The sequence below is a fragment of the Zeus faber genome (genome assembly GCF_960531495.2).
Source record: "Zeus faber genome assembly, chromosome: 20".
Taxonomy (NCBI): domain Eukaryota; kingdom Metazoa; phylum Chordata; class Actinopteri; order Zeiformes; family Zeidae; genus Zeus; species Zeus faber.
This window is the reverse complement of record NC_137207.1, coordinates 12,467,733-12,483,314: the sequence shown is the minus strand read 5'-3', so window position 1 is coordinate 12,483,314 and position 15,582 is coordinate 12,467,733. Positions and strand designations below refer to the sequence as shown.

At 44.9% G+C, this 15,582-nt stretch overlaps 1 protein-coding gene across 1 annotated transcript in view; it reads right to left on the bottom strand.

The window, feature by feature from the left end:
• Positions 1–1,759: 1,759 nt before the first annotated feature.
• The window catches only part of arid5b (AT-rich interaction domain 5B), a gene marked incomplete at its 5' end in the record, with an annotated part of 94,108 nt that continues 80,285 nt past the window's right edge, over positions 1,760–15,582 (bottom strand). Inside the window, 2 exons of the mRNA XM_080021211.1 lie at positions 1,760–6,687; positions 10,079–10,292. Coding sequence (XP_079877337.1) covers positions 4,147–6,687; positions 10,079–10,292 — 2,755 coding nt within the window. The 3' untranslated portion in view covers positions 1,760–4,146. The remainder of the gene's footprint in view (positions 6,688–10,078; positions 10,293–15,582) is intronic.

Below are 15,582 nucleotides of genomic sequence, written 5' to 3'. Positions count from 1 at the left end.
CAAGAGTCAAAACACTTGACACTGCTCACTTATTGGTTATTATAATTGTATTAATTTTTTGAATAATAAACGTATTAATTTCATGTATTAATTTTTTACTCATTTATAATTATAAATCACCATAAAGTGAAAGAGCTGATTGAGCGGAAGGTTCCTATGTACAGGGACATACATGTGTGACCCCCCCCACCCCTTTCACACACACACACACACGCACACACACACACACACACACACACACACACACACACACACACACACACACACACACACACACACACCTTTGACCCCTTTACATGCAACCTTGCACCAAGTGACAGGGTGTGTGTGAAGCACTTCCGAAATGTTTCAGGTTGAAACGTTCAAAACGTCCTGAGGCCCCCAAGTCATTAAACGTCCTAATGGAGCCCAGTGGTGAACGGAGCCAGATGTGTGTGTGTGTGTGCGTGTGTGTGTGTGTGTGGGTGTGTGTGTGTGTTGGTGTGTGTGCGTGTTAAAGACGGAGGAAAAGGTCAAGGAGGTGTGAAAGCTGGAGGAGGAAGGGGCGGAGACGTGTCAACAAGGAAAATGATCGGTTAAAAAAAAAAGCGTAATTCTCCGTATCGCATTTTTCCTTTTCATAATAACTGGAGAGTTCAACTGGTCTTGGAACAAACCTCTTCAGGAAATGTCGACAAAAGTCATTGTGAATTCCGGAGAGGACTCCTCTAATATTGTTTATATATATAAATGGAATATTAATATTTAAAAAAAAGGGTTGAGATGTTGGCCAAAGATTACACAGCAAGCTGCAATGCGCTGTGTTCTGAAACCTTTCTATCACAGCAGCATTAACTTTTTCAGTAATTTGTGCTACAGTAGCTCTTCTGTGGGATCGAACCAGACGGGCTACACTTCGCTGCCCACGTGCATCAATGAGCCTTGGGCGCCAATGACCCTGTCGCCAAGTTCACCGGTTGTCCGTCCTTGGACCACTTTTGGTTGATACTAACCACTGCATACCGGGAACACCCCACAAGACCTGCCGTTTTGGAGATGCTCTGACCCAGTCGTCTAGCCATCACAATTTGGCTCTTGTCAAAGTGGCTCAGATCCTTACGCTTGTCCATTTTTCCTGCTTCCAACACATCAACTTCAAGAACTGACTTTTCACTTGTTGCCTAATATATCCCACTCCTTGACAGGTGCCATTGGAACGATATGAGCAATGTTATTCACTTCACCTGTCAGTGCTTTTAATGCTGATGGGCATATATTATAGTAAATACATATATACTATAATAATAATAATAATAATAATAATAATATATACAGTATTTATAATTTAATACTATATATCTAATATGTATAAAGGTCTATATTACAAGCATACATTGGTTTGACTAGTTCAAAGTTGAATTGCAGAGCTCTGTAAAAATATGTTAAACCATTGAAGGACAAAGTATTTTATTGAAATACTTTAGAGGTGTGGAGTGCAACTTGTGTCCCAGGTATAAGCCTGCTGCACACCAAATCCGACCGACGACGAGAACATAGCGGAAGTCCATTCACTCCTACGGTGAGTCAGATTTCCACGTCAGATCGGGTCTCCGGGCAAGTGGTCAGGTGGGTGTCAAAACCAGTTCCACCAGCAACACCTTACCAGGCAACCACAGAAGCCAGAAGCAAAACGCAGCAAAAGCAGTTTTTGGAAACGTCTCTAACCTTTATTTTATAAAACACTTTACTGTAACTCATTTATAAAATGTTACATTGCGACTGTGTTACGTGTTGTTCCGGACCGTCCAGTCGGAGCAAATACAGGATATGAAATGTAAAGGACCTCCCAATGTCAAGCTTTTTACCTGAAACGCATCAAGGGAAATCTTCTTCCCTCCCGTCTGCTCTGGAACCGCTCAGACGGTTTCACACAGATCCCACCCTAGTGTGTGAGTCTAGTGTGTGTGTGTGTGTGTGTGTGTGTGTGTGTGTGTGTGCGACTGTCTCTCTTTTTTTTCATTCATATCATATACAACAAACAAAATGTGTTGAGCCAATTATGTGCCCTTTGACGACGTCATTTTTCTTTATTCTCTCCTCGGATCCGATCGGACATTTTGACAGAATCCTGTTGTGCAAATCGGGGATAAACACAAAATATTCTTGGTTATTTTTTGTATTATTTTTGACCATCATTCATTCCTGAACAACTCGCATGAGCTTGTGTAACGAAAAAAAAACCTGCTGCGTTCTTTCTGTACCTGCACAGGAGTTCTCAGAAAATGTCTCATCGTCTGAAAAAAACCCAAACAAACAACTCCCGAGTTCCCGTGTGCGTGTGTGTGTGTGTGTGCGCGTGTGTGGTTGTGTGTGTGTGTGTGTGTGTGTGTGTGTATGTGTGTGTGTGTATGTGTGCTGAATGCCAAGTGCTTCTGATTAGCGCTGGCATGACATTCTTAGCCTTCGGCAAGGCAGGGCGCCAGAATTAGTCTGTAGTCTTCTTTTTTGCCCGAGTGTGTCAATAACTCAAGATATATTTCGGGACGTTTCAGACTTGACTTCTTGAGCCGCAGTCTGTGACGAGACACGAGCGTAGCAGGAACTCGTCTGCCCGTCCACGTTTGTTGAGGCCTCTGGAGGGTTTGGCGTCCACTTTAGGGTAGTACAGTAACAAAAAAAAATAAAAAATTGGGTTTTTTTTTAATAATCCCTGCTTGTGGGACTTCATCTTGCTGTTGGGGGTGTTGAGGGTTCAGTAAATCCTAGCGCAGCACTGCGCCACCTGCTGGCTCCACCCCAGACTGCGTCCAGACCCCGCAGCACTGTAGTAGTCCTCGACATTATTCCATCAACATCTCCCCTACCTGGACTGTGAACTTGCACGCACGCACGCACACACACACACACACACACACACATTCATTGTGTACACATACACACTTAACTCATTTACAGTGCAGAGAAGTCAAAGAGGATACAGTAGCCAGTGAATATAATAATAATAATAATAATAATAATAATTAATAATTATCATGACCATAACAATAACGGTAGCAATATTTCTATAAGAGGCACATACACTAAAAGTGAGTGTATAAGATGGAAAAGGACGCTAAGGCATGAAACAGATATCTCTATGTTGCCATTGCCATGATCGGTCGTCTCTAGTTATACACTGTTTTTTCCAGGGTGGGCCAATTAGGATTTCAATTAACATATAACTATAGATCATGTTGCTGCAACCGAAATATAGGCCAGAGAATGCCAAAGAGTGAAACAGATGGAGTCAAGTGTGATCTACAGCACTGTAAATATAACTATTTATTCTTAGTATTATTTGTCTTATTGAAGTCCTTAAATGGCAGACCCAATATTTTTCAAAAATAAGTGAAATCAAGATGCTGGGTTGGGTTTGTCATGGTCATAGTTGGATCTTAAATCTCTAATATATGAACTAAATATCAGCAAAAAAAAAAAAAAAAGTCTCTATTTGAAAGGAACACAAGTGGAAAAAGGACCAGCAAAATGCACAGTGGTGAAATTCAGAACTACGTGGAACTCTCCATCTCTACTGACAGCAGGTTCTAAAAACGGCGTTACTGTACATTCCCTCTTTTTTGGGTTCATGTGAATGGAGCCCGTCCCACGTTCCTCCAACTGAACAGGTTTAGCGTTACCATACATCGAGCCTTTAGTCATGATGGCACGATACAGCTCTGCACAAACGTCCCTCCTGGTAAGAAGAAACCCATTTGGGCCGCCACCAAAAGCACCAACGGCCAACGCCCAGTGTCTAGAGTAACGTGGGTTAGAAAAGTGTGAAAGTAGGAATTCAACAATTATGGGCAACAGAAGCACACATTCATCTTAATTGGCCCAGACTGGGAAAAAGAGCATCGGCTTGTGAAAATAATGTGCAAATTGTAAACATAAGTGGCAAAATTGGGATCATCTTCAGACTCAAGCAACTCAAGTTCACTGTCCCTACGTTGTGCGTCTCTGTGCTTGATAGGGGAGGATAGGGATGGGTCCCTAGGAAAACCAAATGTGGAATGCCTTTTAGCGCTGGGAATGGGCGGATGTCTGTTTCTTAAGGTGAAAAGAGCTTAGTGAACTGTTACTGTGTTGATGTGTCCTGACTGTTCAGTTCAGGTTGTGCCCCGTTCCTCATGACAGTTTGGTGCTGGGGTGAACAGAGCTGAGCTGTGGTGGGCTGAAGGCCGGCTGAGGGTTGATGGACATGGGATAAAATCCGTAGTGGAGCAGGTCCCCGTACGAAGCGGCCGCCCCCATCGGGTGCTGGTACATGTGGGCGGGGCTGGCAGCCGCGTGAGCCAGCAGCTGCCTCTGCATCATGAGGGAGTGGATGGCAAAGGGCGGGACCAAAGGGGAAAGCACCGTAGCGGACTTGCTCTTCAAGTACTGGTGGCCGTGGTGGGGGTGGGACGGGGAAGGCGGGCACAGGTCCCCGCACAGGTCCGGCATCTGAGAGAGCGAGAAGGCCCCGGCCGGGTAGAGGGCGGCGGGGAAGATGTGAGGCGTGGTCGGCACGGGGGCAATGAGGGGCATTTGGCCCTCGCCGCTACCGGCCATCAGGCCGTCTCCAATGTGCAGCTGACCTGGAGACTTTGAGACCCCCGCTGCATGCCTGGAGAAGTCGCCCAGCTCATCCAGCGAGTGCGACTTCCGCGGGTCGCAGGTATACGCCACCACGTCCTTAGAGGATTCCAGGGGAGACGGTGAGGACGCCGATGAGGAGGTGTGCATGGGCATCACCGCTCGGATCTTCCTCTCTGGGAGCCCGTTTTCAGCCTCCTCCAGGGGCCTCTTCAGGGGACGTGGCTTGACGCCGCTGGCCGTCTCTTTCATTTTGCTGTAAATGTCAACGGCCTCCTTGTCTCCCGCTTCTCCTCTCTCTCCCCGCTCCTTCTCCAGCCTTCCTTTATCCACGTGGCTGTTGCCAGTTTTCTCCGTCACCCTGGGATGGGCGTCAACCGCCATGCCCCGTCTGGGAGAGAGCGAGTGCGAAGGCGTGTGCGTCTGGGACACGGTCAAAGGCGGCACGCGGCAAGCTCTGGGATGGTACGCCACGCCCGGCATGCTGTGCATGTTCTGAGAAAGCGGGTGCATGGTTGCGTCATGGGACAAATGAGTGTTTTCCTGACAAGGCGTTCGACATCGGAGGGACGGCAAGGGAGAGGGGTGAGAGAATGATTTGAGAGGGGAGGACTTGGGGAGACTCAGGTCAGTCGGTTGTTCGTCGGCCGCCATTGCTCTCGACTGATCACTGTTCGTGGCCTGTTTGTCCTGCAGGCCACCGCCGGTGAAATGGCTTGAATCGTGATGGGAGCAGGGAACGGAGCGCGGGAACCTCTCCGCGTCCCTGTGGAGGCTCAGCGCTTGTTGCTGCCGGTGCTTAGAGTCTTCGTAGTCCGGCTCGCTGGCAGAGCCCGAGCCGTAGTGAGGAAGGTGGCGATAGTGCTCCTCCGCTTCCGAGCTGAGCGACCCGCCGGAGAAGCAGAAGAGGTTTTCTTTATTGTGTGGCTCTGAGTCTGGGTGGGCTTCCTGGCCCTCCACCTGCGGTCCTTTCCTGGGCGGCCCCAGACCGAGCCCGTGCCTCAGCCCCTGCTCCGGCGCCTGGCTCAGGTGGCTTTCCGTTTTCCTAAATGGGTTGTGAACGTGCGAAGCGGGAGAGCAGTAGTGGTCCCCTACGAAGCCGGGAGGGGTTCTGCCCGGGCCGCAGCGCGGGGGTGAGGGAGGCCGGTGGTACGGCTCCACTGGGCGGGAGAGGGAGTGGGCGTGCAGGACGGAAGGTTGCAGCGGTGGAGACGGCAACTGATGTCGGTGAGCGTGTAAAGTGGATGTCTCTCTTTCTTCTCCTTCAGTTCTGTCCGTCTTACTTGCCTCTTTCCTCTCCTCTGCCCCTTCCCCTCGCGCCTTAAAGCTCTGCACGTGCTGGATCACCGAGGGGCGATTGACCATCATCGCCGGTAGATTGGGGCTCGCCACGGGCTGCCCCGCGGCCTCCACGGAGACACCGTTGGTCAAACCGGACCTGATGAGGGGAGGGGGAGGGCCATAGGGGGAGGGAAAGTGATTGTGATTGGCCAATCCCCCCTCGCTGACCTGGGAGAGCAGTTTCTTCTTAGCCAGCGGCGACATGATGCCCAGGTGGACTCTGGGAGGGTAGAGGAGCGAAGCAAAACCCAAAAAGGTGTCCTCCCTCCCGTGCGCGTCGGCTCTCTCGACGGGGGGATCTGGAACCGTGGCGGACTGAGCGTCCCTGTGCTTCTGGGCGGGCGAAACCATCCCGACGTGGCACTGATCCCGGGGCTCCGCTTCCTCCTGCCGCCACAGGTCCAGAGGGGTGGAGAGCTGGGTGGAGAGCTGGAAAAGGCCGCTGTTGTCCATCGCCATGGGCAGCGTCGGGAAGCAGGGGGCGCCCGCTTCCCAAGACGCCTGATCTCCCTCCTGAGGTTCGCAGCCGCTCCTGCTGCTCCTCCTCCGCCTCCTCCTCCTCCTCACGCTTCCCTCTTCCGATCCGTCCTCTTCCTCGTTCAGCACCAGCCGGATCACACTCGCCGTCTCGCCGTCTCCCGCCTCCGCCCTCTGCTTTTCGGCCCCCGCGCGGGGCAGTTGGTGGGGCTTCAGCGGCGTGACGAGGATCTGGGCTTCCAGTTTCAGGTGGTGAGCTTTCTCCGCCGACTCCTTTTCGGGGAGGAAAGCAAGAGAAAATACAAGCTCATGAGAAACATGAAGGTACTTTTTTTTTACTTCACCCCAACACGTTTGAGCAAACGAACCCTGGGAAAACACAATTTCACCGGACTGCAGTTTCATCTTGGCGATGGCGACACATATTTGGAACTTGACTGCTCATCTGGATGGAACGTTTGAGGTGGAAATATTACACGAATAACACAAATGTTAATTAGAAGCAGGTGGGACGTTGTGTTTATACTCAAATTAACTCCCCCTAACACCAGCTCAGAGAGGATGGCTCACCATGTTTCTTGTCATTCCTGGAAACTGAGGGACAGATGGTGCATAACGCATTACCAGAGGAATGTCTTAAACTATCAGCGGGTGAACGATGGGGGGGGGGGGAGAGGAAAAACAGAGGGGGGGGGGGGGGGTGAGAGAGAGAGAGAGAGAGAGATCGGAAATTAGAGCAAGATGTCACGGTACGAGAGGAGCCTCCTCCATCCCTCCAACACCTTGAACGCTCGGAGGCGGTACACATATCTTTTTACGCTCGGGCGAGAGTTCCCTTCTCTTTAACGGTGGGAACAGAGAAGTGCAACGCTGTGAAATATTAATATTAATTCCGGCTTTGACAACAGCCTCGTATCTTATTCCTGCTGAAAAGGCCACCCCGCCCCCTCGGCAGAGCCGTCGGAACCCACGACGTGTAGTTCGATTACAGCCGTGAAGTATTTAAGTGTGATTTTATGTAGCGCTGCAGGAGCAAGAAGCGAAAAAAAACAAAACAATTCCAGGCTTCCCGCTCCGGGCTTTGCTGCTTACGCGCCATTTCTATCCCAGGCGGGTGTTAAGAAAGGACAGTGAACCGGGGACCTTTCAGTTTACTGACGCTATCCAATAAACAATCTCGTTGCCCTTCCACACCAAATGCAACCGTCCCAATTTGTCCGTCCATTTGGGTGATCTCATTGGGGTGGGTCAATTGCCAATCGCGTCAATTGCATTGATTGGCAATTGACTGAGATATGATCTTGGGCTTTGTGGTGTGGAGCCCATCGCCCGAGGCGAAGGGTTAAAGAGATCCTCTTTTTATTTCTGGGAAATCAGCTTAGCCACGTTCAGACGAGAAGGTCGACACCAATTTCCCGGGCTGAATGCGAACCGCGCCAGCGCAAAGTCACGGCAGCTAGGCTAGATGAACCCCTCCGCCGCCATGCATTGAGCTAGCACAGTTAGCATGCGGCCACCTCTGTACCGGACAGGGCAGGGATGATATTGGTGTCTCGTCTGAATCTGGTAAAAAAAAAAAAAAAAAAGAAAAGAAAAGGAAAAAAATCGAATTTCCCCCCAAAACTGGAGCACCGCTTTAATTTTACCGCCACGACTTTTGCTTTTCGAGGCCGCACATCGAGGAGGTATTTAACGGTCCCTCGCTCAAACTAAAAACAATATATGTCAAATGTTCTTGCTAAAAAGACGTTTTTTGTCCTTTTTTTGTAGGACAATCAATCTCGTATCAAATTAATTACTTGTTTCACACGAGCAGACATGAGATGTACGTGTGTAACTGTTCAATTTTCTCTTTGTCCGTGTCTCTCTCTCTCTCTCCCGACGTATTTTTTCCTCTGTAAAATTAATTTGCCCGTTCCTATATTGTAGCCGCTCCCAAATGTAAGGAAGAAATGATGAAGGGGTGTGGGGGCGGGGGGAGATGCTCCTTTTCATCTGCTCGTCTGTAATCATGCGGTTATTCATGTGAAAATAATAACATCATTCTCATTCCGCACACGGGGGTGCAGCGAATGAGGGCAGCGGGGTTTCATCGCTCTCTCTCTCTCTCTCTCCCTTTTCCCCCTCTCCATTTCAATCTCTTTTCCTTCACCTCCTCCCCCCCCGTTTCCCCTTCGTCTTTTTTCGCACAATTTATTTTTTTAATGATTTTTTTATTTTATTTTTTATTTTCTTTTTAAACAGTGTGAAGACGTTGATTTTTCCATTCCCTGCCACTGTGTTGTGGAGGAAAGGAACAAACCAAATGGGAAAGAAGGGGGGGGGGGTTGATTACCAATATTTCGTCTATAAATGACTATTGAGTGAATATACTATCTTTCCATCTTTTTTGGGGGGTGAAAAGAAATGAAATTGACATATTGATATGTAGATAGATTTGAGAGAGCTAGATCTAAAAAAAACGGCCAAATCTGAGGGATACACGCGCCCCCTAAGATTGAATGGACATGTCCGAAATGCTGCTGATTTGGATTTATCCTGGGTTTTTCTTTTTTCGGGGAGGGATATAAATAAAAAAATGAGACCAGCAGTGGTTTATTTGGAAGGAGTTAAGTGTCATCAGCTCACGTTTCCATTTACGCAGAAATACAGTTACGGCTCAGAGTTATTTGGGCCGAAAAACCGCCGCCTGGTTAAGCTCTCCATGTGGGCAATCAAATCTGACGACGGTTGCAAATCCAGAAAGAGAAAACAGTGCAGATAGAACGATCCAAAAATAACAGGATCCTTCTGGTGGGCAACAGAGGATGAACAGAGAATGTCGATTTCACTAAAATAACAGGCTGGGATCGGCTCCAGAGTCCCGGAGTGGTGGTTTTTTTTTTTAAGAGTCCTTCATCCATCCATCCACTGTATTTACCCACTCTACTTAAACATCTGACTGTGGTGGAGTGTGTTATATGATATGGTAATAGAGATGATGAAGTCTCTATCGGGTATTTTGAACCTCGCATTTTGAGAGATATTAGGTCGGGGCGGACATTGCAGACATTATTTCCTAAGCCTGAAATCCTCTCTATCTCAGTTTGGGATGACATTTTGGATTTTTTTGGTATTACAGAATCATGTTTCCTAACTGTGTTTAAGACAAAATGCTACTTTATTCTCATCAAGATAATAATTTGGCAAGCGCCCCAACTCGAGAATATCCTAGGGTAAGAATCCTATCCTATCCTAATAATCCTAAGTCACAAATAAATGCGAAAAAGAATCCAAAATGTTGACAAGAAGAAAGGGAGCATAGAGATGAAATACTAGAATGGTTCACGAAACATTAGGAAAAGCCTGCTTTACACCGAAATCTGACAAACTACAAAAACAAACCGGAAGTCCATTCATTCCTGTGGAGAGTCGGATTCCGCACACGAAAGGCTATGACGCGCTCAGATCTTCCAACTATCCCACTGTCAGATGCGATTACGGATTCGGGGTGAAGCGGGGTTTATCGCCGAGTGTGAAGAAGAGTATAGTAAGGTAGTTAGGGTTTCCAAAGTCACGTCAGGAGGTCAAGTACGAGGCTACATCTTAATTTCATGACGCTCAGCCCAACATCAAGTAATGACGGAATAAGTCTGAAGGAAAGTGATGCTGGACGCACCCTCACATTCTGATCCTTGGTCTCTGTGACGACGTCCTTCTCGGGGCGGGGCTTGTGAGAGTGCGGCTTCACCCCATTGGTCGCCTTGTTCTTGAGGGCCGGGCCACCGTCAGCGCTGAGCGACTCGGAGGCAGAGCCCGTCTCCGGCTTCCTGGGCTTGGCCGGCGGGAGGGGCTTATCCTCCTCCCCCCTGGTGAAGCGCTCGTAGGGGAGGATGAGCCTGGTGGGGGGGGGGGAAAGACAAATTCCTAAAACACGGCAAAATAAGCAATGAAGGGACGGTCTGACCAATTTAATATTCTCGCGTTATTGTTCCATATTTTCGCAAATATATTTGAAACCATATTCTAAACACTAATTATGCAGTGGGATTGCAAAGCACTGATAATATGACTTTCCATGTAATATTATGAGTATTATTATGATATTATGTGCTGAAAATATACAAAATAAAATTGAAGTTGATTTTAAGTCATTCCATCTCGTCATTGATAGCTGCTGTTTCCTGATCTTGGTCTGAAGATCTACTCCAGCCACTTCATTAGAGTGACACCATCAATAGGTAACATTTGATCGCCTTGTTTTTCCGGGGTTTTTTTTGGCAAAACAATGCTTGCTGCTTTTGCAGCAAGCATTGTGGCACGGCAAATTAATTTTGGCCCAATTTTTTGATGTGCTTAGATTTAAGTTTTATCACACTTGTTCACATTCAAACCAACACCGCACCGCGGAACGCCGTACAGCTGGAAAAATGCAGCCCACAAGTTCAAGGCGGGTTGCCTTTGCACTGTTTTTCCAGTAACCAGACGAAACAACCTGAAAACCTTGAAATGGAGGTTTAACATTTCACAGCATGTCACAATTCAAAAGCAACGTGTCATTATTCGGGATCTTGAATAGGGAGGGAGGGTCCATCTCTCCATCCATCCGTCCATGCACCCATCAATCTCATCGGCAATTCATCCAGCCACACGTCAAATATTCCAACATTCCAATTCCTTTTTGAGAAAAAGGAAAACCTGGCCAAATCCAATTATCCGTTTTATGAGCTTAAAGTCTCAAAGTGATGTATTCTTTCCATTCTGTTAAAACAATGTTGGATGTATATATGAGCGTTTAATACTCCAGTGTGACCCATAGTCAAATTAGAATATAACTGCTCTCTCTCTCTCTCTCTCTCTCTCTCAACCTGCCATAGAGACTGTCATTATCAATGCCTAATTAAACTTTGACTCTCTCTCTCTCTCTCTCTCTCTCTCTCTCTCTCTCTCCCCGTCTCTCTCTGGGCCACGGTCCAGCCCGTGGTTCAGATTTGGACGGTGGCCCAGAAGGGACACTTTCCTACAGATCTCATTATTCACACAGTTGAAGCCAAGTCGCCGCAGCTGCTGAAGAATGAACAACCCCCAAGTCCTTCCCCGGCCTCTCCCTTTGTTTCGATCCGGTTATTTTCTTCTCCCATTCCATTTTTAAATATCGAAATGATCGAACCCTTGTTTATACTTTCGTCTTTCCGTCCTCATCTAAGCCCCCTTTTTTCCGGACAAAATACTCTTTGGTTTAATCAGGGATATCGAAGGTAGCATTGGACCCCTCCACTTTTTACCGTCCGAAAACGGACGTTATATTTAAAAATATAAAAACAGGAGAAACTGCACGCACTAGGACCACGCGGAAACAGCCTGCTCAAGTACCGCCACCCCCATGCTCTCATTTCACTGTCATTTGAAATGGTGAGTCCCATAGGGTTTAATGGAGTTAAACAAATATTTTGGTTATATCTCCAAAAGTAGAAAATAAAAGTAATAAATCCTATTTTTGCATATTTTGTTACATATTGAAGGGATAGGTAATACATGACTACGGATAAGTACCTCATGCGACCCCACTTCAAATAATCCAAACGATCCTTTTTAACATGAAAAAAATGCATGTTTTTCTTTAGTTTTTTTTTATCTTCAATTTACACATTTTGCTTTATTGCACCACCTTCATTGTTTTTGTGCAAAGTTTCAATCATTTAATACTTTCAGTAAAAGTAACTTTATTTCAAAAGGGCGTCTGCTGCCGATGACAACTTTTTATTTAAAAGCCTCTAGCCTCGAGTTTTATAATAAATAAATATTTTGATAGTCATATATCTTTGAAGTGTAGGGCAGATATAATTTGAACCAAATCCAAGCAATAGGTGAAAACATGAGAATAAGTAGGTTACCCCCCCCCGCCCCGCATCTCCAGAGTGGTTTTTATTCCGCACTTTTTAACCTATAGGATGTGTCAATATAATGATATATTTCGTCGCTTATCACTGAATTTCGCTGTAGGAAATATTTTTGTGACGACCTCCCATTTAGGGGACATATCAAAAACATGGTGGTGTTTTATGATGGGTTCACAGAGGGACAGTGAGCGTGACAACACAAAGATGATAGATGATAATCCATACTACATTTGATCTTTACGTTGAGCAATAATAATAATAATAATAATAATAATAATACAAACAAGAAAAAACAAAAGTATGATAAATAAATAATAATAAATATAGCTGCAAGTAGCAATCGAACAAGGTTGGTTTGGTTGAAATTGGATCTGAAGATCTGATCGGTGGCAGTCGATGGCGTTGGTGGCCAACGCCAGATTCGATGATTGAGACCAATGTCTATGAATGTGCCCAATTTGGTAAAAACAGACTGGTGGGAACATGGAGAAAAAGTGGTGGAAAAATAATAATAAAACATAAATAAATAACAATAGGGTATGAGATTGATGATAATAATAATAACAGCAATAGCATTATTATTATTATTATAATTATTATTATTATTATTATTATTATTATTATTATTAATAATAATAATAATAATAGTTTAAAAGGAAATACCTGTTTAAAAAAACTGTTGTTGATAATACCAAAAATAAAACATTCTATATATTTAATATTAGAATGTCGGTGGATGAAAGAAAAATGACAACATGAAAACCAGTGATGTGTTTTTAGAAGGAAGTTCTCTCTTTTTGGCATGACAGGTTCACGCTGAGGCCAAGGAGTGGGTCAGGTGCACGCTCTGCTCTGGTGCAAAGGCAGGATGTGGGCACGTATATTTTGGGGGGTTTCTGTTTTTCATGTTATTCATGTCTGCTGTTTCAGCTGCAGCCGAGCTTTATGTGACACTGGAAATGCTCAGGGTGTGTGTGTGTGTGTGTGTGTGTGTGTGTGTGTGTGTGTGTGTGTGTGTGTGTGTGTGTGTGTGTGGCATAACTTTCAGGACGTTTACAAAGTCTTTCACTTTTAGAAATTCCGAGCTATGGTTAGTATCAGTGCTAAAAAAAAACAAAAAAAAAAAACCCAAATACAAATATTTATATTTGGGTATTTATACAGGTACAACTAGGTAAATGGGCAAGTGCAATGTTTTTTGTTTATTTATAGATTCAAGATTCAAGATTTTTTATTTGTCACATACATATACATACTTCCATACATATATGCAGTGAAATGTAATGTTGTTATATGTAAACAAATAAGAACAACTATTTTATTTTATACAAACTGGATGTATGCAAGCTTACACAACTTCCTACTTTGTCAGAATATGAATTGTTGATCCAAATATTTAAATGTTAATTTAAATCCAAATCCAAATGTTAATTTTTTTGGTTTACTCTGTCTTGCCAATTTTTCTACTTTTATGTATTTTGGGCTCATAGCATTTTTCTTTCTCTATTAGTGTTTCCTCTTTTCTTAAGCAAATACTTTACCCATTGATCAACTCAACTACGAACAACATAGTTAATTTTAACACAGCTGATGCAGAGTGTTCTGTGTTACACGGCAGGTTTTAAACAGGGGAGTTTAATAAGCCAACAACACCACTCACTGTGGTCGGACGAGGAATCCAAGTTCCCTCCATTCCACACAGGCTCATGAAATACCCCGCGGGTTATTAAAACCTCGTAAGTAATTCATGTCTGGCTTAGAATAACTGTGCACTTGATTTATTTAGAGCAAGGACGAATACCACAAAGGTAAAATAAAGATAAATGCACATATTCTACCCTCCGATGAAATAGGAGTTGATTTGGGAAATATTGTTCGAATGCAACAGTGTCGTAATAAATGACACAATAATTGACACGACAATTGTCAACTGATAACTTATTAAAAGAAAGTTGAAATGATATTATACTGTAACAATTTACCAGTGAAGGTTTACCAATACTTTCAACGGAAATAGTCAATCAGGTAGCGGCTGAACTTCATATTATGTCATGACGTAGAGAAAGTTACATTTCTATCACTGATCTCTCTGACTTATTTCGTTTAAAAAGCTTTTTATTTTGCCCTTTTATAATTTCAGCAATGTGGCGGGCCAGTCGTTCGCCCTTGTTGTCATGTTTTTGAGGCTTATGCGCTTTTGCGAAATCTGTTTTTGGGAGAAAAAAAAAAGTGCTATATAAACAAACCTGTTACTGTTATTATGAGATCGACCCACAGGCCACATTCCGGTCCACAGTTGCCCCCCCCCCCCACACCACACACACACACACAGACACACACACACACGCACACGCACACACAAAATGAAAAGTGCAGTACTGCGTATCCGCCACTAGGGGTCAGAAAATCCCTCCGTGCATATTTCCAGAGACATTTCCATATTTCTATATTTAGTTTGTGTTTGATCTGAGATATCTGAGCACACAGGCTGAACGATGGCTGATCTGTTTGTGTCACAATGTATTTTGTAGTTAAAACAACACTTGTTGGATCTCGGCCCGAGCCATTGTGCACCGATGTCTGCTTCTCTGTGCAGGATGCAGGGTTTAAATGGTGGGTTTGTTTGAATGTCGAAGCGTCTGTGTTGATTCAAGCACAAAGGCAGGTGACGTGCACGTCGTTACATTAGAGGCAGAGAAATGAAGGAAGAACTATCAATCCAAGGCATGAACTACATATGCAGCTAAAAGTGGGGCCCGCAATATAGGTCAGGGACAACTGCTGGAAGGTAAATACATTGAATGTGTTTGTTTGTTTAATGTCCCTTTTCCTATTTGTAGGCCTTGCATTTCAGTCTAATTGGACAGATTTGAGAATCACACAGTATTTCCTCTCAAGATGAGAGGAAATACTGTGTGAAATACTGTCTGATGAAACTGATGAGTGCTGTTCCATGTAAAATGACATATATATGTATATATATATATATATATATATATGTATATACAGTATATTAGGGGTGTCAATTCGATCCGATTTAAACATGTGCATTTTTTTTCCAGTACTGGCGGCTACGCACTACTACTAGTCTACTACTGCTATTCTACTATTACTAGTCCACTACTACTAGTCTACTACTCCTAGACTACTACTACTAGACTACTATTACTAGTCTACTACTACTAGTCTTCTACTAATACTAGCCTACTACTACTAGACTTCTATTACTATGACTAACACTTCTACTATTGTGGTTTAGTTCATCACAGTAATTGGGCTTTGGCAATAA